The sequence below is a fragment of the Hyperolius riggenbachi genome, chromosome 2 (assembly GCF_040937935.1).
Source record: "Hyperolius riggenbachi isolate aHypRig1 chromosome 2, aHypRig1.pri, whole genome shotgun sequence".
Classification (NCBI taxonomy): domain Eukaryota; kingdom Metazoa; phylum Chordata; class Amphibia; order Anura; family Hyperoliidae; genus Hyperolius; species Hyperolius riggenbachi.
In genome coordinates this window covers 274,223,698-274,245,115 of record NC_090647.1, presented here as the reverse complement: position 1 = coordinate 274,245,115, position 21,418 = coordinate 274,223,698, and the positions used below count along the sequence as shown (strand labels likewise).

At 47.7% G+C, this 21,418-nt stretch overlaps 1 protein-coding gene across 3 annotated transcripts in view; it reads right to left on the bottom strand.

Moving 5' to 3' along the window:
• Positions 1-232: 232 nt before the first annotated feature.
• LOC137546360 (multidrug and toxin extrusion protein 1-like) overlaps positions 233-21,418 on the bottom strand; it is a 90,732-nt gene continuing 69,546 nt past the window's right edge. For all 3 annotated transcript variants that reach the window (XM_068268707.1, XM_068268710.1, XM_068268708.1), the window contains 4 exons: positions 17,427-17,559; positions 2,511-2,605; positions 1,788-1,851; positions 233-609 (listed from right to left, as the gene is read on the bottom strand). In XM_068268707.1, coding sequence (XP_068124808.1) covers positions 407-609; positions 1,788-1,851; positions 2,511-2,605; positions 17,427-17,559 — 495 coding nt within the window. In that variant the 3' untranslated portion in view covers positions 233-406. The remainder of the gene's footprint in view (positions 610-1,787; positions 1,852-2,510; positions 2,606-17,426; positions 17,560-21,418) is intronic.

Genomic DNA, 21,418 nt, shown 5'->3' with positions numbered 1-21,418 from the left:
TTTTCTTTTCAAGGGGTGCCAACAAATGTCTCTGGGCCATGTCATCAAATGTTTGTAGAATAAGCAATACTTTATCTTGCTTTACTTTGGTTTTTTATATCAATTTTCAGGAGCCATAAAGCACTTTCCCAAAACAATTTCCAGCACAGACGCACACCAACTTGTTGGCACCTTTACAAAGTGCTGGACATTTAAATAAGCATGTTTAATAAGAACAAATGTACCATATATCTGTGAGAGATGAAATGTAGGTTTATTGGAATTACTGGTCATTTTTTTTTGTACACATTTTATTTAACAGTCTTGAAATGAACGACTAAGCATCCACTGCCACATCCACACAGTCATGTACCCCAGTACTGTATACATAGCAGCTTTTATCAGACAATTGCTGGTCAGATGGCAGCTATTGGTGGTGTTTGATGGTGAATTTTATTAGAAGTCCAATTAACAAAGTTGAAATGGCTGCCAATGCTTCCAGAGTCCTCCGTATGATGAGTCGCTTTAGTGCTCTCCTTTCCTCTGCAGACACCTCGGGGGGATCTTTATGGAGCTCAGTCTCGCTGCTGCTGGAGTGGAGCGATGCATAGTCAGTCAGTTCTTTGTTATCTGTCAGTGAGAATTGAGAAAGACCATCACTACAACTAATAGAACTATTACAGAGAACTCACAGGTGGCAGAAATGTATATGGCACTTTGTCTTCCTTCCCAAAACTGCAAAAGGCTGTCACATGAACACGAATGAGAAGAACTTCGTTGTCTAAGCCACACACCTGCTAACATTAGGAAATAAAATTATACAGTATTAGTATTAAAAAAAAAGTGTGTGTGCCATCATCACTCTAATGGTGGCCATACATGGTACAATTTTTCATTTATTTTTTTCCAATGACGATAATTTAGTTCTATTATTCCGTTAGATCGAATATAAGGATTTTTCCAGTATGTCCAATCAGATTTTTCTCGAAAAAACTGGATAATTGTTCGAATTTCTACCACACACCATACAATCTTGCAAAAAAAAACAACAACAAAAAAAAACCAGACATTTCCACCACTCCAAATCAAGAAAAATCAAAGTAATGATATTGTATTATGTGTGGCCACCTTAAACGGCCTTGAATGTTTTCAATTAAACTTGGTATACAGATTCCTGCACACCTGGCTGGAACCATAAACAGCCAATCAGATGTCACCCAATCACATCAATGGAAATAAATGTAAAAGGCTGCCAGTCTCACAGTAATAAAGCCAGAATCCCCAAACTTAACACAGTTGGTCACTTGGCGACTGATGTGAAAAATTCAGGGAAAGTGGGAGGAGCATAAAACACTCAAATTTCAGCAATTCATTTTCAATGGGAAAATGTAAACTGCAGCCATTCACACACTTTTAATGGCAGGGTTCACAAACTTGCCAGATGGTCACTGGGTGACTGCCATAAATATACAGTAATGTGGGTGGAGCCTAAAACAGCCAATCAAAATTCACATACTAATTTAGAAAGCTGTATAGCAATACAATAGTTTACATACAATCCATATATTATTTATTACTAATCATCCTTTACATGTTGACTCCTACATGTAGCCATGTTTTGTGATGCACAAATCTCCAGTAAATGTGCTGTGCTCAGGCAGCACACAGCAAGTTTGCTGGTAGTAACAATAAGGGAGCAGTGCCCTTCACACCATCAGCGCTTGGCACTAATAGTAGAATGGGTGCTGCTCCCCGTTAGTACTGTTGATATTGCTGGACATTTGTGCATCAGGCCCAAAGTTACATACCTGGTGTGTCGATGCTATGCTCAAATTTGGAAGAATTCTTTTTCAAACCTACGCGTTCCTGAGCCTAAACAATAAAGAAAACAGATGTCCAATTATTTCTCATCTTCAAAAGTGAAAAATCTAATGTGTCGTAAAATGGGGTTCAAAAATTTTAAAATTGTTACCAAGCAACCATGGGGTAAAGGATCTTAACATCAAAACAGGTCTTCAATGCTTGAATTGGCACAGTGGAGGCAGGTATAATAGGGTGGTTGGAGGGGAAGAGGGGGGCTGGTTAAAAATAATTGTCCACGGAAAGCCGCTTTTGTTTTCCATGGATGTAAGTGTGATCCTTCCATATTGATTCAGAATTATGCAAATTGTGTATGCTCATGTATGAAACTTGAAAATGGACCTATCAAATTCCACCTTGACAGAATGACTTGACCTATCAAAATCCACCTTGACTGGTCTATTTCAAGCTGCATACATTTTCATACAAAATTAGCATAATCCTGCATGAACTCGGAAAGACTTGCATGTCATGAACCATCCTTTCTAGAGATTTTATAGTTTACTGCAGTCGGCATTATGTCCACAATACAGTCTAAGCAGTTAGATTCAAATCCTATTAAGACAAAAATGGCAAACATACTTAAAATGATTTAGCATTTTCATGTAAAAGCTAGCATTAGCCATTATTTGTACACTAGATATTTTGGGATCTCACAGAAATATAGGTACCTTTTCTGTTACAAGGCTCCAATCGAGTCTTCCAAAATAGAGACCAAAGAATACAATGATGCAAACAAAGCCCAGAATCATTCCAATCCAGAAGCCTGTTGATGCAATTATATGATCATCACTATACAATCACAATCCATTTTCTTTCATGTCTTTTCTAAGTAAAATGTGCCAATTAGATTTCTGAAGACAGGAGGAAAATAAATACTAGCTTTATTTTATTCTTTTTTTAAATCTAGGATTATTGTGTAACAAATCACAGAATAAATCAAACTGCCAGTATAGATATTATTTGAGTCCATTACTAAATAGATAGTGGACTGCTTCTCATGCTGATTGGTAACTAGCAAGTAAATGATGCTGCTCCACCAGGGCTGTAACTAGACTTGACAGGGCCCTCTGCAAAAATGAGAACATGGGGCCCCCTTGGTCCCTGAACCCCATGCAGGTCACATGATCGGGAGCCAGCAAATGGCAGCAGAGAGTGTTCTGCCTGTTAAGCTGCATCTGGAAGCAGGAAAAAATTAGACACGCTCCTGCACAAAGTTTTTATGAGCAAACTGTGAGGTTCTTTTGCTAATTGGCTGCACTTGTGGTTGGGGAGAGGTAAGTAGAGGGGCTCCCAAAGCCTCTGGGCCGCCCTGCGATGGCAGGGGTCGCAGGGGTTATTGCTACGCCCATGTGCTTCACTTATGTTCCTGTTTTTCTATGCATATCTTGAGTACATTGCCTTATTGCCTAAAGGTTTTGCGTGGGGGGGGGGGGGTGGGGATGGGGAGCCCGTAAGTCAAAGTTACAACCCTGAGAGAAAGGGATGTAATGTGAACAATACAGAACACTAATCAATGTTTTATTTAAGAAGCCAAGTCAGCCCACTCTGTGGAACTGTTATAGTAGCCATACAACTGGCAATGATGGGCAGATTTGACCAAGAGACACATTTCACTCTAAGCGAATCGGATTAGAGAGTGATCTGTCAGCTGCCCATATACACAGGCCATTCCTGATCAATTTCACGCTGAAATCTCTCGGCATTTGCCGCTGTTCCCCAAGTGTATAAATATACATGTATGTGTGCATTTCATACATTACCTGTCATGCGTTTTGGTGCCCGTCCACCTTCCAAATTCGCCACTCTTCCATTAGCCCTGTACACGACATCGGTGTGGCGTGTGTGTGACGTGCTATGTGCCAGCGGTGTGTACATGGCTAATAGAAGAGCGGTGGATTTGGAAGATGGACAGGCACCGCGACACAGGACAGGAAATGTATAAATGCACACATACACACACATTTATACACGGGGGGGGGGGGGGGGGAGAGGGGGTGATTCGTCACTCATCCCAATATCGCTCACCGTTACCACCGCACTCCCGGTCGACCACCACTGCCGACATCTTACAGCATGTCTAATCTACATGCTTGGCCCATCACTCGGGCATGCACTTGGCGGCACGGATTTTCATCCGATTTAATAATAATTATTGAATCGGATGGTTGATTGGTTGCCAAGTCACTTGATGCATGGATACCTTTACAGAGGTAATTCTAGCAAACAGCATTATAAAAACTAAAATCTAGCAAAATTAATTAAACTTGGCATATGGCTGTTACTTTTTTGTATGTTTACACTCATTTACTGAATTTATATTTTTGACTCTTAACCTCTGCCGGACGGTGGTGAGTGAAATCCACGGCCTGTTTGTATGCGGTTATTCCTGCCAGGGCATAGATTTTACTCACCGCCACCACACGATCTGCTAAATTCTCACCATCACCATTCACACCGCTGTCCGCGTCGCTGCACCCGCTCGCTCTTCTGTCATGCTGACAGCAGATCTTCCGTATATAGAGCAGAAGCAATTTCATTGGCTCCTGACACCTGTGAGCCAATCACAGCAATCACATTGCTTAAAAGGGCATGGACAGCGCTAGGCTTAAAGGGGCCAGAGTCATTTAGCCCTAAACTGCTTAATTAGTAAAACCACATCTGGTAATACCTGCTCATTGCATACTTTTTATTGTTACCTGAAATCTTCAGAGTCATTTAGCCATATTTGCTTTTTAACAGTAGAGTTGGGCCGAACCTCCGATTTTAGGTTCGCGAAACCTGGTTCGCGAACTTCCGCGGAAGATTCGGTTCGCGTTAAAGTTCGCGAACCGCAATAGACTTCAATGGGGATGCGAACTTTGAAAAAAAAAAAAAATAATTATGCTGGCCACAAAAGTGATGGAAAAGATGTTTCAAGGGGTCTAACACCTGGAGGGGGGCATGGCGGAGTGGGATACATGCCAAAAGTCCCCGGGAAAAATCTGGATTTGACGCAAAGCAGCGTTTTAACCACTTGAGGACCACAGTCTTTCTACCCCTTAAGGACCGGCCACTTTTTTTCCATTCAGACCACTGCAGCTTTCACGGTTTATTGCTCGCTCATACAACCTACCACCTAAATGAATTTTGGCTCCTTTTCTTGTCACTAATAAAGCTTTCTTTTGGTGCTATTTGATTGCTCCTGCGATTTTTACTTTTTATTATATTCATCAAAAAAGACATGAATTTTGGCAAAAAAATGATTTTTTTAACTTCTTGTGCTGACAATTTTCAAATAAAGTAAAATTTCTGTATACATGCAGCGCGAAAAATGTGGACAAACATGTTTTTGATAAAAAAAAACCATTCAGTGTATATTTATTGGTTTGGGTAAAAGTTATAGCGTTTACAAACTATGGTGCAAAAAGTGAATTTTGCCATTTTCAAGCATCTATGACTTTTCTGACCCCCTGTCATGTTTCATGAGGGGCTAGAATTCCAGGATAGTATAAATACCCCCCAAATGACCCCATTTTGGAAAGAAGACATCCCAAAGTATTCACTGCGAGGCATAGTGAGTTCATAGAAGATATTATTTTTTGTCACAAGTAAGCGGAAAATGACACTTTGTGACAAAAAAAAGAAGAAAAAAAAAGAATCCATTTCTTCTAACTTGCGACAAAAAAAAAATGAAATCTGCCACGGACTCACCATGCCCCTCTCTGAATACCTTGAAGTGTCTACTTTCCAAAATGGGGTCATTTGTGGGGTGTGTTTACTGTCCTCGCATTTTGGGGGGTGCTAATTTGTAAGCACCCCTGTAAAGCCTAAAGGTGCTCATTGGACTTTGGGCCCCTTAGCGCAGTTAGGCTGCAAAAAAGTGCCACACATGTGGTATTGCCGTACTCAAGAGAAGTAGTAGAATGTGTTTTGGGGTGTATTTTTACACATACCCATGCTGGGTGGGAGAAATATCTCTGTAAATGACAATTTTTTCATTTTTTTTACACACAATTGTCCATTTACAGAGTTATTTCTCCCACCCAGCATGGGTATGTGTAAAAATACACCCCAAAACACATTGTACTACTTCTCCCGAGTACGGCGATACCACATGTGTGGCACTTTTTTGCACCCTAACTGCGCTAAAGGGCCCAAAGTCCAATGAGTACCTTTAGGATTTCACAAGTCATTTTGCGGAATTTGATTTCCAGACTACTCCTCACGGTTTAGGGCCCCTAAAATGCCAGGGCAGTATAGGAACCCCACAAATGACCCCATTTTAGAAAGAAGACACCCCAAGGTATTCCGTTAGGAGTATGGTGAGTTCATAGAAGATTTTATTTTTTGTCAAAAGTTAGCGGAAAATTGATTTTTATTGTTTTTTTCACAAAGTGTCATTTTCCACTAACTTGTGACAAAAAATAAAATCTTCTATGAACTCACCATACTCCTAACGGAATACCTTGAGGTGTCTTCTTTCTAAAATGGGGTCATTTGTGGGGTTCCTATACTGCCCTGGCATTTTAGGGGCCCTAAACCGTGAGGAGTAGTCTGGAAATCAAATTCCGCAAAATGACGTGTGAAATCCTAAAGGTACTCATTGGACTTTGGGCCCTTTAGCGCAGTTAGGGTGCAAAAAAGTGCCACACGTGGTATCGCCGTACTCGGGAGAAGTAGTACAATGTGTTTTGGGGTGTATTTTTACACATACCCATGCTGGGTGGGAGAAATAACTCTGTAAATGGACAATTGTGTGTAAAAAAATCAAAAGATTGTCATTTACAGAGGTATTTCTCCCACCCAGCATGGGTATGTGTAAAAATACACCCCAAAACACATTGTACTACTTCTCCCGAGTATGGCAATACCACATGTGTGGCACTTTTTTGCACCCTAACTGCGCTAAAGGGCCCAAAGTCCAATGAGTACCTTTAGGATTTCACAGGTCATTTTGCGAAATTTGATTTCCAGACTACTCCTCACGGTTTAGGGCCCCTAAAATGCCAGTTCAGTATAGGAACCCCACAAATGACCCCATTTTAGAAAGAAGACACCCCAAGGTATTCCGTTAGGAGTATGGTGAGTTCATAGAAGATTTTATTTTTTGTCACAAGTTAGTGGAAAATGACACTTTGTGAAAAAAACTATAAAAATCAATTTTCCGCTAACTTTTGACAAAAAATAAAATCTTCTATGAACTCACCATACTCCTAACGGAATACCTTTGGGTGTCTTCTTTCTAGAATGGGGTCATTTGTGGGGTTACTATACTGCCCTGGCATTTTAGGGGCCCTAAACCGTGAGGAGTAGTCTTGAAACCAAATGTCGCAAAATGACCTGTGAAATCCTAAAGGTACTCATTGGACTTTGGGCCCCTTAGCGTACTTAGGGTGTAAAAAAGTGCCACACATGTGGTACCGCCGTACTCAGGAGAAGTAGTATAATGTGTTTTGGGGTGTATTTTTACACATACCCATGCTAAGTGGGAGAAATATCTCTGTAAATGACAATTGTTTGATTTGTTTTACACACAATTGACCATTTACATAGAAATTTCTCCCACCCAGCATGGGTATGTGTAAAAATACACCCCAAAACACATTATACTACTTTTCCTGAGTACGGCGGTACCACATGTGTGACACTTTTTTGCAGCCTAGGTGCGCTAACGGGCCCAACGTCCTATTCACGGGTCATTTTGAGGCATTTGTTTTCTAGACTACTCCTCGCGGTTTAGGGCCCCTAAAATGCCAGGGCAGTATAGGAACCCCACAAGTGACCCCATTTTAGAAAGAAGACACCCCAAGGTATTCCGTTAGGTGTATGGCGAGTTCATAGAAGATTTTATTTTTTGTCACAAGTTAGTGAAAAATGACACTTTGTGAAAAAAACCCAATAAAAATCAATTTCCGCTAACTTTTGACAAAAAATAAAATCTTCTATGAACTCGTCATACACCTAACAGAATACCTTGGGGTGTCTTTTTTTCTAAAATGGGGTCACTTGTGGGGTTCCTATACCGCCCTGGCATTTTACGGGCCCAAAACCATGAGTAGTCTGGAAACCAAATGTCTCAAAATGACTGTTCAGGGGTATAAGCATCTGCAAATTTTGATGACAGGTGGTCTATGAGGGGGCGAATTTTGTGGAACCGGTCATAAGCAGGGTGGCCTTTTAGATGACAGGTTGTATTGGGCCTGATCTGATGGATAGGAGTGCTAGGGGGGTGACAGGAGGTGATTGATGGGTGTCTCAGGGGGTGGTTAGAGGGGAAAATAGATGCAATCAATGCACTGGGGAGGTGATCGGAAGGGGGTCTGAGGGGGATCTGAGGGTTTGGCCGAGTGATCAGGAGCCCACACGGGGCAAATTAGGGCCTGATCTGATGGGTAGGTGTGCTAGGGGGTGACAGGAGGTGATTGATGGGTGTCTCAAGGTGTGATTAGAGGGGGGAATAGATGCAAGCAATGCACTGGCGAGGTGATCAGGGCTGGGGTCTGAGGGCATTCTGAGGGTGTGGGCGGGTGATTGAGTGCCCTAGGGGCAGATAGGGGTCTAATCTGATAGGTAGCAGTGACAGGGGATGATTGATGGGTAATTAGTGGGTGTTTAGGGTAGAGAACAGATGTGAACACTGCACTTGGGAGGTGATTGGACGTCGGATCTGCGGGCGATCTATTGGTGTGGGTGGGTGATCAGATTGCCCGCAAGGGGCAGGTTAGGGGCTGATTGATGGGTGGCAGTGACAGCGGGTGATTGATGGGTGATTGACAGGTGATTGACAGGTGATCAGTGGGTTATTACAGGGAAGGACAGATGTAAATAATGCCCTGGCGAATTGATAAGGGGGGGTCTGAGGGCAATCTGAGCGTGTAGGCGGGTGATTGGGTGCCCGCAAGGGGCAGATTAGGGTCTGATCTGATGGGTAACAGTGACAGGTGGTGATAGGGGGTGATTGATGGGTGATTGATGGGTAATTAGTGAGTGTTTAGAGGAGAGAATAGATGGAAACACTGCGCTTGGGTGGTGATCTGATGTCGGATCTGCGGGCGATCTATTGGTGTGGGTGGGTGATCAGTTTGCCCGCAAGGGGCAGGTTAGGGGCTGATTGATGGGTGGCAGTGACAGGGGTGATTGATGGGTGGCAGTGACAGGGGGTGATTGATGGGTGATTGACAGGTGATCAGTGGGTTATTACAGGGAAGGACAGATGTAAATAATGCCCTGGCGAATTGATAAGGGGGGGTCTGAGGGCAATCTGAGCGTGTAGGCGGGTGATTGAGTGCCCGCAAGGGGCAGATTAGGGTCTGATCTGATGGGTAACAGTGACAGGTGGTGATAGGGGGTGATTGATGGGTGATTGATGGGTAATTAGTGAGTGTTTAGAGGAGAGAATAGATGGAAACACTGCGCTTGGGTGGTGATCTGATGTCGGATCTGCGGGCGATCTATTGGTGTGGGTGGGCGATCAGTTTGCCCGCAAGGGGCAGGTTAGGGGCTGATTGTTGGGTGGCAGTGACAGGGGGTGATTGATGGGTGATAGGTGATTGGCAGGTGATTGACAGGTGATCAGTGGGTTATTACAGGGAAGGACAGATGTAATTAATGCACTGGTGAATTGATAAGGGGGGGGTCTGAGGGCAATCTGAGCGTGTGGGCGGGTGATTGGGTGCCCGCAAGGGGCAGCTTAGGGTCTGATCTGATAGGTAACAGTGACAGGTGGTGATAGGGGGTGATTGATGGGTGATTGATGGGTAATTAGTGGGTGTTTAGAGAAGATAACAGATGTAAACAATACATTTGGGAGGTAATCTGACGGCGGGTTTGCGGGCGATCTAATGGTGTGGGTGGGTGATCAGATTGCCCGCAAGGGGCAGGTTAGGGGCTGATTGATGGGTGGCAGTGACAGGGGGTGACAGGGGGTGATTGATGGGTGATAGGTGATTGGCAGGTGATTGACAGGTGATCAGTGGGTTATTACAGGGAAGAACAGATGTAATTAATGCACTGGCGAATTGATAAGGGGGGGTCAGAGGGCAATCTGAGCGTGTTGGCGGGTGATTGGGTGCCCGCAAGGGGCAGATTAGGGTCTGATCTGATAGGTAAAAGTGACAGGTGGTGATAGGGGGTGATTGATGGGTGATTGATGGGTAATTAGTGGGTGTTTAGAGGAGAGAATAGATGTAAACAATGGATTTGGGAGGTGATCTGATGTCGGATCTGCGGGCGATCTATTGGTGTGGGTGGGTGATCAGATTGCCCGCAAGGGGCAGGTTAGGGGCTGATTGTTGGGTGGCAGTGACAGGGGGTGATTGACGGGTGATTGACAGGTTATCAGGGAAGATAGATGCATACAGTACACAGGGGGGGGGGGGGGGGGGGTCTGGGGAGAATCTGAGGGGTGGGGGGGTGATCAGGAGGGGGCAGGGGGGGGGGGGATAAAAAAAAAATAGCGTTGACAGATAGTGACAGGGAGTGATTGATGGGTTATTAGGGGGGTGATTGGGTGCAAACAGGGGTCTGGGGGGTGGGCAGGGGGGGGTCTGAGGGGTGCTGTGGGCGATCAGTGGGCGGGGGGGGGGGGAAGATCAGTGTGTTTGGGTGCAGACTAGGGTGGCTGCAGCCTGCCCTGGTGGTCCCTCGGACACTGGGACCACGAGGGCAGGAGGCAGCCTGTATAATACACTTTGTTTACATTACAAAGTGTATTATACACTTTGTAGCGGCGATCGCGGGGTTAACATCACGCCGGCGCTTCCGTATGGCCGGCGGGATGTTACGGCGGGTGGGCGGAGCCAGTTGCCGGGGGAAGCGCGCGTCATCAATGACGCGATCGCTCCCCCGGCATGCCTAAAGGACGCGCCGCCTGAAGGCGTATTGCGGTCCTTTAGGCGTCCACTTTGCCGCCGCCCATGGGCTGTGGGCGGTCGGCAAGTGGTTAAGGGCAGAAATTACATTGAATGCTAAATGACAGGCCTAAAGTGCTTTAAAACATCTTGCATGTGTATACATCAATCAGGTAGTGTAATTAAGGTACTGCTTCACACTGACACACCAAACTCACCGTGTAACGCACCGCAAACAGCTGTTTGTGTAGTGACGGCCGTGCTGGACTGGTGCGCACCATGGCGAGAGTGCAGGTTTTGGTGGCTTTACAGCCCATATGGTCGCCTGGCTGATGTAGCTGAATGACAGAACAGTGACTGTCCAGCTGATCAAATTTGGTCTGACCACAATGAAGCAACGACCTTATTATCTTTTGTGTGCCCCCCGAGACACTCATCTAGGCGCCGGTCATTGCTTCATTGTGATACGCAAGCCCCTTCACCACGGCAAGGTAATGATCACGAAGGGGAATGGGCGCATGTACATGCCTTTTCTTTTGTTGTTGCAGCTGCCCGCAGTGCAGCCAGAAAAATTAGGCAGTCATGTACACGCACCAGAAAAATTATTACAGCGGCCGCTGCTAGCAGCGGCCTAAAAAATTCAGCAATCCGCCTGGAGTCCCGGACCCTGTTGGTGGTGGCGGAGAAGGTAGTCAAGCGGCCTGCAGGCAGACATGCTGTGTGGAGGGACTGGGAGCGACTTAGTCTTCTTGGGGCAGGCCAGGCAGCCAGTCACACGGCGTGCAGGCAGAGATGCTGTGTGTGCGGGGACTGACTTAGTCTTGGGGCGGGCAGCAGCCCTCCGGGATCCATGCCTCATTCATTTTGATAAAGGTGAGGTACTTAACACTTTTGTGACTTAGGCGACTTCTCTTCTCTGTGACAATGCCTCCAGCTGCGCTGAAGGTCCTTTCTGACAGGACGCTTGCGGCAGGGCAGGAGAGAAGTTGGATGGCAAATTGGGACAGCTCTGGCCACAGGTCAAGCCTGCGCACCCAGTAGTTCAAGGGTTCCTCATCGCTGTTCACAGCAGTGTCTACATCCACACTTAAGGCCAGGTAGTCGGCTACCTGCCGTTCCAGGCGTTGGTGGAGGGTGGATCCGGAAGGGCTACGGCGAGGCGTTGGACTAAAGAACGTCCGCATGTCCGACATCACCATGAGATCGCTGGAGCGTCCTGTCTTTGACTGCGTGGACACGGGAGGAGGATTAGTGGCAGTTGTACCTTGCTGGCGTTGTGCTGTCACATCACCCTTAAAGGCATTGTAAAGCATAGTTGACAGCTGGTTCTGCATGTGCTGCATCCTTTCCACCTTCCGGTGAGTTGGTAACAGGTCCGCCACTTTGTGCCTGTACCGAGGGTCTAGTAGTGTGGCCACCCAGTACAGCTCATTCCCCTTGAGGTTTCTTATACGGGGGTCCCTCAACAGGCAGGACAGCATAAAAGACGACATCTGCACAAAGTCGGATCCAGTACCCTCCATCTCCTCTTGCTCTTCCTCAGTGACGTCAGGTAAGTCAACCTCCTCCCCCCAGCCGCGAACAATACCACGGGAAGGTTGAGCAGCACAAGCCCCTTGCGACGCCTGCTGCGGTTGTTCTCCTGCCGCTGTCCCCTCCTCCTCCTCCTCCTCCCCCAAAGAAACACCTTGCTCATCATCCTCTGAGTCTGACTCGTCTTCTGCACACGACTTCTCTTCTTCCTCCTCCTCCCCCCTCTGTGCTGCCGCAGGTGTTGAGGAAACAGCTGGGTCTGATGAAAATTGGTCCCATGCCTGTTCCTGCCGTAACGGTTCCTGGTCACGCTCATTCACAGCTTCATCCGCCACTCTACGCACAGCACGCTCCAAGAAGTAAGCGTAGGGAATTAAGTCGCTGATGGTGCCCTCACTGCGGCTCACCAGGTTGGTCACCTCCTCAAACGGCCGCATGAGCCTGCATGCATTTTTCATCAGTGTCCAGTTGTCGGGCCAGAACATCCCCATCTTCCCAGACTGTTTCATTCTACTGTAGTTGTAGGGGTAGTGGGTCACGGCTTTCTTCTGCTCTAGCAGGCGGGAGAACATGAGCAGGGTCGAGTTCCAGCGAGTCGGGCTATCGCAAATGAGGCGTCTCACCGGCATGTTGTTTTTGCGCTGAATTTCCGCAAAGCGTGCCATGGCTGTGTAAGACCGCCTCAAATGCCCACAGAACTTCCTGGCCTGCTTCAGGACATTCGCTAAGCCAGGGTACTTTGCCACAAATCTTTGAACCACTAGATTCATGACATGTGCCATGCAGGGTATGTGTGTCAGCTTCCCCATATGCAAAGCGGCAAGCAGATTGCTGCCGTTGTCGCACACCACGTTGCCTATCTCCAGGTGGTGCGGGGTCAGCCACTCATCCACCTGTTTCTTAAGAGCAGCCAGGAGAGCTGCTCCAGTGTGACTCTCCGCTTTGAGACAAGACATGTCTAAGATGGCGTGACACCGTCTTACCTAGCATGCAGCATAGGCCCTGCGGAGCAGGGGCTGTGTAGCTGGAGAGGAGAACTGCCACTCAGCCAAGGAGGAGGAGGACAGCGAAGAGCATGTAGCAGGAGGAGAGGAGGTGGCAGGAGGCCTGCCTGCAAGCCGTGGAGGTGTCACAATTTGGTCCGCTGCGCCCTGCTTGCCATCGTTCACCACCAGGTTCACCCAATGGGCTGTGTACGTAATGTAGCGGCCCTGCCCGTGCTTGGCAGACCAGGCATCCGTGGTCAGGTGTACCCTTGACCCAACGCTCTTCGCAAGAGATGACACCACTTGCCTCTCAACTTCACGGTGCAGTTGGGGTATGGCCTTTCTCGAAAAATAAGTGCGGCCTGGCATCTTCCATTGCGGTGTTCCGATGGCCACAAATTTACGGAAGGCCTCAGAGTCCACCAGCCGGTATGGTAACAGCTGCCGAGCTAACAGTTCCGCCACGCCAGCTGTCAGACGCCGGGCAAGGGGGTGACTGGCCGAAATTGGCTTCTTCCGCTCAAACATTTCCTTCACGGACACCTGACTGCTGCTGTGGGCAGAGGAGCAGGAACCGCTCAAGGGCAGAGGCGGAGTGGAGGAGGGTGCCTGTGAAGGTGGAAGGGAGAAAGCGGCAGAAGCAGATAATGCACCTGATGGAGGAGGAAGAGGAGAAGTAGGGTGGCTTTGCTTTTGTGTGCTGCTGCTGCTTTTGCTCAGGTGGCCATCCCATTGCTGTTTGTGCCTTTTCTCCAGGTGCCTTCGTAAGGCACTTGTCCCTACGTGAGTGTTGGCCTTTCCACGGCTCAATTTTTGTTGGCAGAGAGAACAGATGGCTTTGGTCCGATCTGAGGCACACACATTAAAAAATTTCCACACCGCTGAGCCACCCTGGGATGTGGGCACTATGGGGACCTCAGCAGCTGATGCTGAAGGGCAAGTTGGCTGGCTGTACATAGGTGGCGATACATGGTGCCGGACTCTGCCACCAGCTGTTTCTGACGAAGAGCTGCCCCAGCTTCTTTCAGCAACTTCTCTCCTCCTACTACTCTCTGACTCCCCCTCTGAACTGTCCCCCTCTTCATCTCCTCTATTGGGAACATACAGAGGATCCCTATCATCGTCATCATCGTAGTCATCCTGCCCAGCTTCGCTTGACTCAGAAAAATCCAAACATGCACCATCAGTAGGTCCTTCATCCTCCTTACACGTTACATCCATAGTGTTGCCGCGTAACGCAGACATATGAGCTGGTGAAAATTCATCTGGCTGTAACAACAATGGCTGTGCATCAGTGATTTCACCACTAAATAATTCTTGCGAAGTGTCAAATGCATTGGAAGTGGTGCTAGTAGTAGCGCTGGTGGCTGAGCAAGATGAGGTGTTCTGTGTCGCTAAATACTCAACCACGTCCTGACAATCTTGGGACGTGATGGGACGTGCCTTCTTCCGAGCACTGTACTGTGGGCCAGGTCCACACGAAATTACATTTACACGACCTCGCGCAGACCTGCCGGGTGGCCTTCCTCTGGCTCTGGCACTACCTCTTCCTCTACCTGTTTTGTCCATATCGGGTATGCACGGAGTGGTATATCACACTGCGTGCACTCACGTAGGTAGGTGGGTTCACTTAACTGCACAGGTATGCGCACTGATGCGGTGGGTTCACTGAACAGAACAGGTATACAGTGGCGGGTTCACAGAACAGGTATGCAGTGGCAGGTTCACTGAACACAACAGGTATGCAGTGGCGGGTTCACTAAACAGGTATACAGTGGCGGGTCCACTGAACAGAACAGGTATGCAGTGGCGGGTTCACTGAACACAACAGGTATGCAGTGGCGGGTTCACAGTACAGGTATGCAGTGGCAGGTTCACTGAACACAACAGGTATGCAGTGGCGGGTTCACTAAACAGTACAGGTATACAGTGGCGGGTTCACTGAACACAACAGGTATGCAGTGGCGGGTTCACTGAACAGGTATACAGTGGCGGGTTCACTGAACACAACAGGTATGCAGTGGCGGGTTCACTAAACAGGTATACAGTGGCGGGTCCACTGAACAGAACAGGTATGCAGTGGCGGGTTCACTGAACACAACAGGTATGCAGTGGCGGGTTCACAGAACAGGTATGCAGTGGCAGGTTCACTGAACACAACAGGTATGCAGTGGCGGGTTCACTAAACAGTACAGGTATACAGTGGCGGGTTCACTGAACACAACAGGTATGCAGTGGTGGGTTCACTAAACAGTACAGGTATACAGTGGCGGGTTCACTGAACACAACAGGTATGCAGTGGCGGGTTCACTGAACAGGTATACAGTGGCAGGTTCACTGAAAAGAACAGGTATGCAGTGGCGGGGTCACTAAACAGGTATACAGTGGTGGGTCCACTGAACAGAACAGGTATGCAGTGGCGGGTTCACTGAACACAACAGGTATGCAGTGGTGGGTTCACTGAACAGGTATGCAGTGGTGGGTTCACAGAACAGGTATGCAGTGGTGGGTTCACTGAACAGGTATACAGTGGCGGGTCCACTGAACAGAACAGGTATGCAGTGGCGGGTTCACTGAACAGAACAGGTATACAGTGGCGGGTTCACAGAACAGGTATGCAGTGGCAGGTTCACTGAACACAACAGGTATGCAGTGGTGGGTTCACTGAACAGGTATACAGTGGCGGGTCCACTGAACAGAACAGGTATGCAGTGGCGGGTTCACTGAACAGAACAGGTATACAGTGGCGGGTTCACAGAACAGGTATGCAGTGGCAGGTTCACTGAACACAACAGGTATGCAGTGGCGGGGTCACTAAACAGGTATACAGTGGCGGGTCCACTGAACAGAACAGGTATGCAGTGGCGGGTTCACTGAACACAACAGGTATGCAGTGGCGGGTTCACTGAACACAACAGGTATGCAGTGGTGGGTTCACAGAACAGGTATGCAGTGGTGGGTTCACAGAACAGGTATGCAGTGGTGGGTTCACAGAACAGGTATACAGTGGCGGGTCCACTGAACAGAACAGGTATGCAGTGGCGGGTTCACTGAACAGAACAGGTATACAGTGGCGGGTTCACAGAACAGGTATGCAGTGGCAGGTTCACTGAACACAACAGGTATGCAGTGGCGGGGTCACTAAACAGGTATACAGTGGCGGGTCCACTGAACAGAACAGGTATGCAGTGGCGGGTTCACTGAACACAACAGGTATGCAGTGGCGGGTTCACTGAACACAACAGGTATGCAGTGGTGGGTTCACAGAACAGGTATGCAGTGGTGGGTTCACAGAACAGGTATGCAGTGGTGGGTTCACAGAACAGGTATGCAGTGGTGGGTTCACTGAACAGGTATGCAGTGGTGGGTTCACTGAACAGGTATGCAGTGGTGGGTTCACAGCACAGGTATGCAGTGGTGGGTTCACAGCACAGGTATGCAGTGGTGGGTTCACAGCACAGGTATGCAGTGGTGGGTTCACTGAACAGGTATGCAGTGGTGGGTTCACAGAACAGGTATGCAGTGGCAGGTTCACTGAACAGGTATGCAGTGGTGGGTTTACTGAACAGGTATGCAGTGGTGGGTTCACTGAACAGGTATGCAGTGGTGGGTTCACTGAACAGGTATGCAGTGGCAGGTTCACTGAACAGGTATGCAGTGGTGGGTTCACAGCACAGGTATGCAGTGGTGGGTTCACTGAACAGGTATGCAGTGGTGGGTTCACAGCACAGGTATGCAGTGGTGGGTTCACAGAACAGGTATGCAGTGGTGGGTTCACAGCACAGGTATGCAGTGGTGGGTTCACAGCACAGGTATGCAGTGGTGGGTTCACAGCACAGGTATGCAGTGGTGGGTTCACAGAACAGGTATGCAGCCAGACAGGAACAAGTTAAGCCTAACTAATCTTTCCCTGAGAGACAGTCTGCAGCAGCTCGTACTACTCTCACTAACGCAGGCAGCACACGAGTGACCGTAATGGCCGCCGCTGCCTGCCTTATATAAGGGGGGGGGGGGGGGCTCCAGGGGCTAGTGTAGCCTAATTGGCTACACTGGGCCTGCTGACTGTGATGTAGAGGGTCAAAGTTGGCCCTCCATGTGCATTATGGGGCGAACCGAACTTCCGCAAAGGTTCGCCTGCGGGACGCGAACGCGAACCACGGAAGTTCGCATGGAACCGTTCGCAGGCGAACCGTTCGGCCCAACTCTATTCAACAGTAAAAAAAAAAATCATCTTTACCTCTTATCCCAAGCTTTGCTGGAAACATGAGTGGCACACCGGCTGGGAATGCAATCAGGCAATATCCTATGATAATTACCAGTGCTCCAATTTCTAGCTTCCCAATTCCTTTAAGAAGCCCATTAAACACAGCCTGTGTGAGAGAAAACACAATGTGATACGTATATTAAGCTGTTTCATGCCATGGAGTTGTGCATTGGATGGCATTGAATGACAGCTGAGCTGCATGCACTGATCAGGAGCCAATATCATTAGCTCCAGACCCTGTGATCACATACAAAAATGTAAAAAATGCTTTGGTCTGTAAGGGGCCAGCAGTGCTGTGCAGTCCATAGAAGGTTAAACTAACTTCACTACAGCAAAACTTTTCAATAAAACAGCAGACCAAATACAAATATGTTACAGGATACTAGTTCTTCATGCAGAAACAAAAATAAACTATTGTGTCTCTTCTCACAGGACAGTATCTCCCTTCTTCAAGCACTAGACTCGACTGGAGACAACCGAGGGTCCACATACCCAAGAACAGGATAAAAGAAAGAAAGGCTGCCACGTACAAATGTACAGTGGCTGAGAGAAAAGAAGAAGAGAAAGAAAAGAAGGTAGGAAAAAGGAAAGAGAAAAAAAGGCAGACCAAAAAATCCCAGGCACACCAGAGATTGGCCACAAAAGAGAAAAAAGCAATCATAACATCCTATGAAATGCCTGCACCCTCCAGGGATCCCAGATTTTATGAAATTTAGCAGCACCATCATCTTAAAGGATACCTGAAGTGACATGCGACATGATGAGATAGACCTGTGTATGTACAATGCCTAGCACACAAATAACTATGTTGTGTTACTTTGTTCTTTCTCTGCCTGAAAGAGTATGTAATTGGGTGACTCAGTCCTGACTCAGACAGGAAGTAACTACAGTGTGACCCTCACTGATAAGAAATTCCATTTATAGGTCCGTACACACGCCGGACTGGAGGCAACTGCGGGTCCGTCGTCACCTCCCGCTGGGTGGGCGTTCCAGCGACAGTGCGGCGTGTGTACAGTCTGTCTGCAGACTGATACGGCTGTTTCTGAGCGATCCGCCCGGCGGATCGCTCAGAAACAGCCGTATCAGTCCGCCGACAGACTGTACACACGCCGCACTGTCGCTGGAACGCCCACCCAGCGGGAGGTGACGACGGACCTGTCGTCGCCTCCAGTCCGGCGTGTGTACGGACCTTTAAAAATACTTTCCTATCAGAAAATGACTTCTGAGAGCAAGAAAGAGATAAGAGGGGAATTTCTTATCAGTGAGGGTCACACTGAGTCAGCCACTTAACATACCTGATATTTAACTCTTTCAGGCAGAGAAAGAAAAAAAGGAACACAGCATAGTTATTTGTGTGCATGGCACTGTACATACCCATGTCTATCTCATGTCACATGTCACTTCGGGTATCCTTTAAGTAGCTGCCATCTGCTCCTGAACCATAAATTAGGTTACTCTGTTTCTTTTAAAGAACTGAAGAACAAATTGGGTACGCCATGCCCGTGTGATTGTCTGCTTGGCGACAACAAAAATAAAATGTGCCAACACCTGTTGATGGCGTGTCAAAGAGTCTTCTAAAAGTCCAAAAAGTGTGAAGATATCTCCTTTGACCCCACAACCTCTAAAATAAGGTCCAGCATTTGCGCCTGGAAGATGAGATAATCTAGCTGGCACCCAGTACCACCACAGGGTACTTTGTAGGCTGATTCAATAACCGCCAGAATAATAGACAAATCTAGTGGTAACCTTCCAGATCTCCTCCCATTCCTCTCTAGACTTACTCTCAACCCAGATCCGACTCCCATCTGGTTACATAACCATGCAGAAATGATTCTATGGCTCCTTTAGCAAAGCAGTTCAGATAACGCACCTCTTTTAAAGGGGTCTCTATCACACAGATGTTCAAAGCTGGTCAGAGCAATCAGAAATTGCACCTGAGCTGCCTACAAGCTGGAAAATATTTATTTAATTTGTATTGTGAAAATGTAATGCGGAAAGCCACTTTGGATGAGTCACATGCTAAAATTAAAACAAAAAGGGCAGGAACATAAATATGAGATATGTTTCAGATACCACTTTGATTCCTAAAACTGAGGAAGAATTAAAGAGCCTAGTAATGAATGTCAAACAAGAAATTGCCAGAGCTAGTCTACTGCTTAACATCAAGAAAACTAAAGTCAGGTTATCTGCTCCAATGAACCATTTGTAAATAGATGGAGAAAAAGTAGAAGTTGTAACATATTTCATCTTCCTGGAATCAAAGATCTCTGCAGGTGGTGAATGTAGTCATGGGATTAAGAGATGCTTGTTGCTTGGAAGGAAAGCTATGGCAAGTTTGGACAAGAAACTAAAGGACTAAAATGTCAATTTACCAACAAAGATTAGTATTATTAAAGCCATGGTCTTCCCAGTAGTAACTTATGGCTGTGAAAGTTGGACTACTAGGGCACTTTCACACAGACAGCTGAGAAGTGGTGAAGTCACCGCCTGTCAGCTGCTCTCCTGCACAGGCCAGGTGCTTGTAAGCGCCCGGTACCAGCGGCCCTCCAACGGAGTGAGATCTGATCTAGCAGAAGAACTCAGTAAATTCTACTGCAGGTTCGAAAGACAGAAAGGACCAAGGGGGTATCAGCCACCACCCACACCCCCTTCAGTCCCAGAGGGTGCTGCCCAAATCCTAAGCTTACCCTCTCCGGGGGGGTGTGAGGCGGAGGTCCGGCGACTGCTATCCACGCTGAACCCCAGACAAGCCTCGGGCCCAGACAGTGTCATTCCAGCCTGCCTTAAAACCTGTTCGATGCAACTGGCCCCCATACTCACCACCATCTTCACAAAATCACTGGAGGAAGGCAAGGTCCAGGCATGCTTCAAGAGATCAACCATCATACCTGTCCCTAAGAAACAAGGCGTCTCCGACCTGAACAACTTTAGGCCTGTGGCACTGACGTCTGATCATGAAGACCCTGGAGAGAGTTGTCTTATCCATCCTCAAGCCTACCACTCTACCACTCCTGGACCCCTTTCAACTCGCCTACAGGGCGAACCGGTCCAATGATGATGCCTTAAACATCTGCATGGAGCTCATCAATGACCACCTTGACAGACCAGACTCATACGCCAGAAAACTACTCCTGGATTTTAGTTTAGCCTTCAATACTATCTGCCCTCGCATTCTCCAGGAAGATCTAGCTGTACTGTGTGTCCACCAAACCCTTTGCCTATGGATCACAAACTTCCTCACCAACAGGTCCCAAGTGGTTAAGCTGCGAAATATCTACTCACGGGAAGTGGCCACTAACACCTGTCACCACTTCTTTTATCCCTGTACACGAATAATTGCAGATCCACGGACGACTCTGTCAAGGTTATTAAGTTAGCTGATGATACCACCATTGTCGGTCTTGTCACTGAGGACTATATCCAGTCGTACTGTCATCAGGTCGAGAGAATATGTCTCTGGTGCAAGGCGAATGGGCTCGTCCTCAACACTGCCAAGACCATGGAGCTGATCGTATACTTTAGAAAATCTGCTCCCACCCCTCCTCCAATCTACATCAATGGAACTGAGGCGGCTAGCGTACCCTGTGCGCGACTCCTGAGCACGACCATCTCCAGCGACCTCAGCTGGAAGCCCACCATCAAAGCCCAGCAGAGACTCTTCTTTCTCCGCCAACTAAGGAAATTTGGCATGGCCCGAGAGATCCTTACTAGTTTTTACTCAGCCACGATCAGAACGATCCTCTTCTCCTCTATCTTGGTCTGGTACGCCGGTGCCACCGTCAACAACAGACACAAACTACAGAGGGTCATCAGGTCGGCAGAGAGGGTTATTAGGAGCCCCCTCCCTTCACTTGACATCCTATACAACACCAGGACTGCGCTCTAGAGCATTGCGGATTGCCAACGACCCCTCCCACCCGGGTCATCGCTTTTTCAGCCTGCTCCCACTGGGCCGGAGACTACAG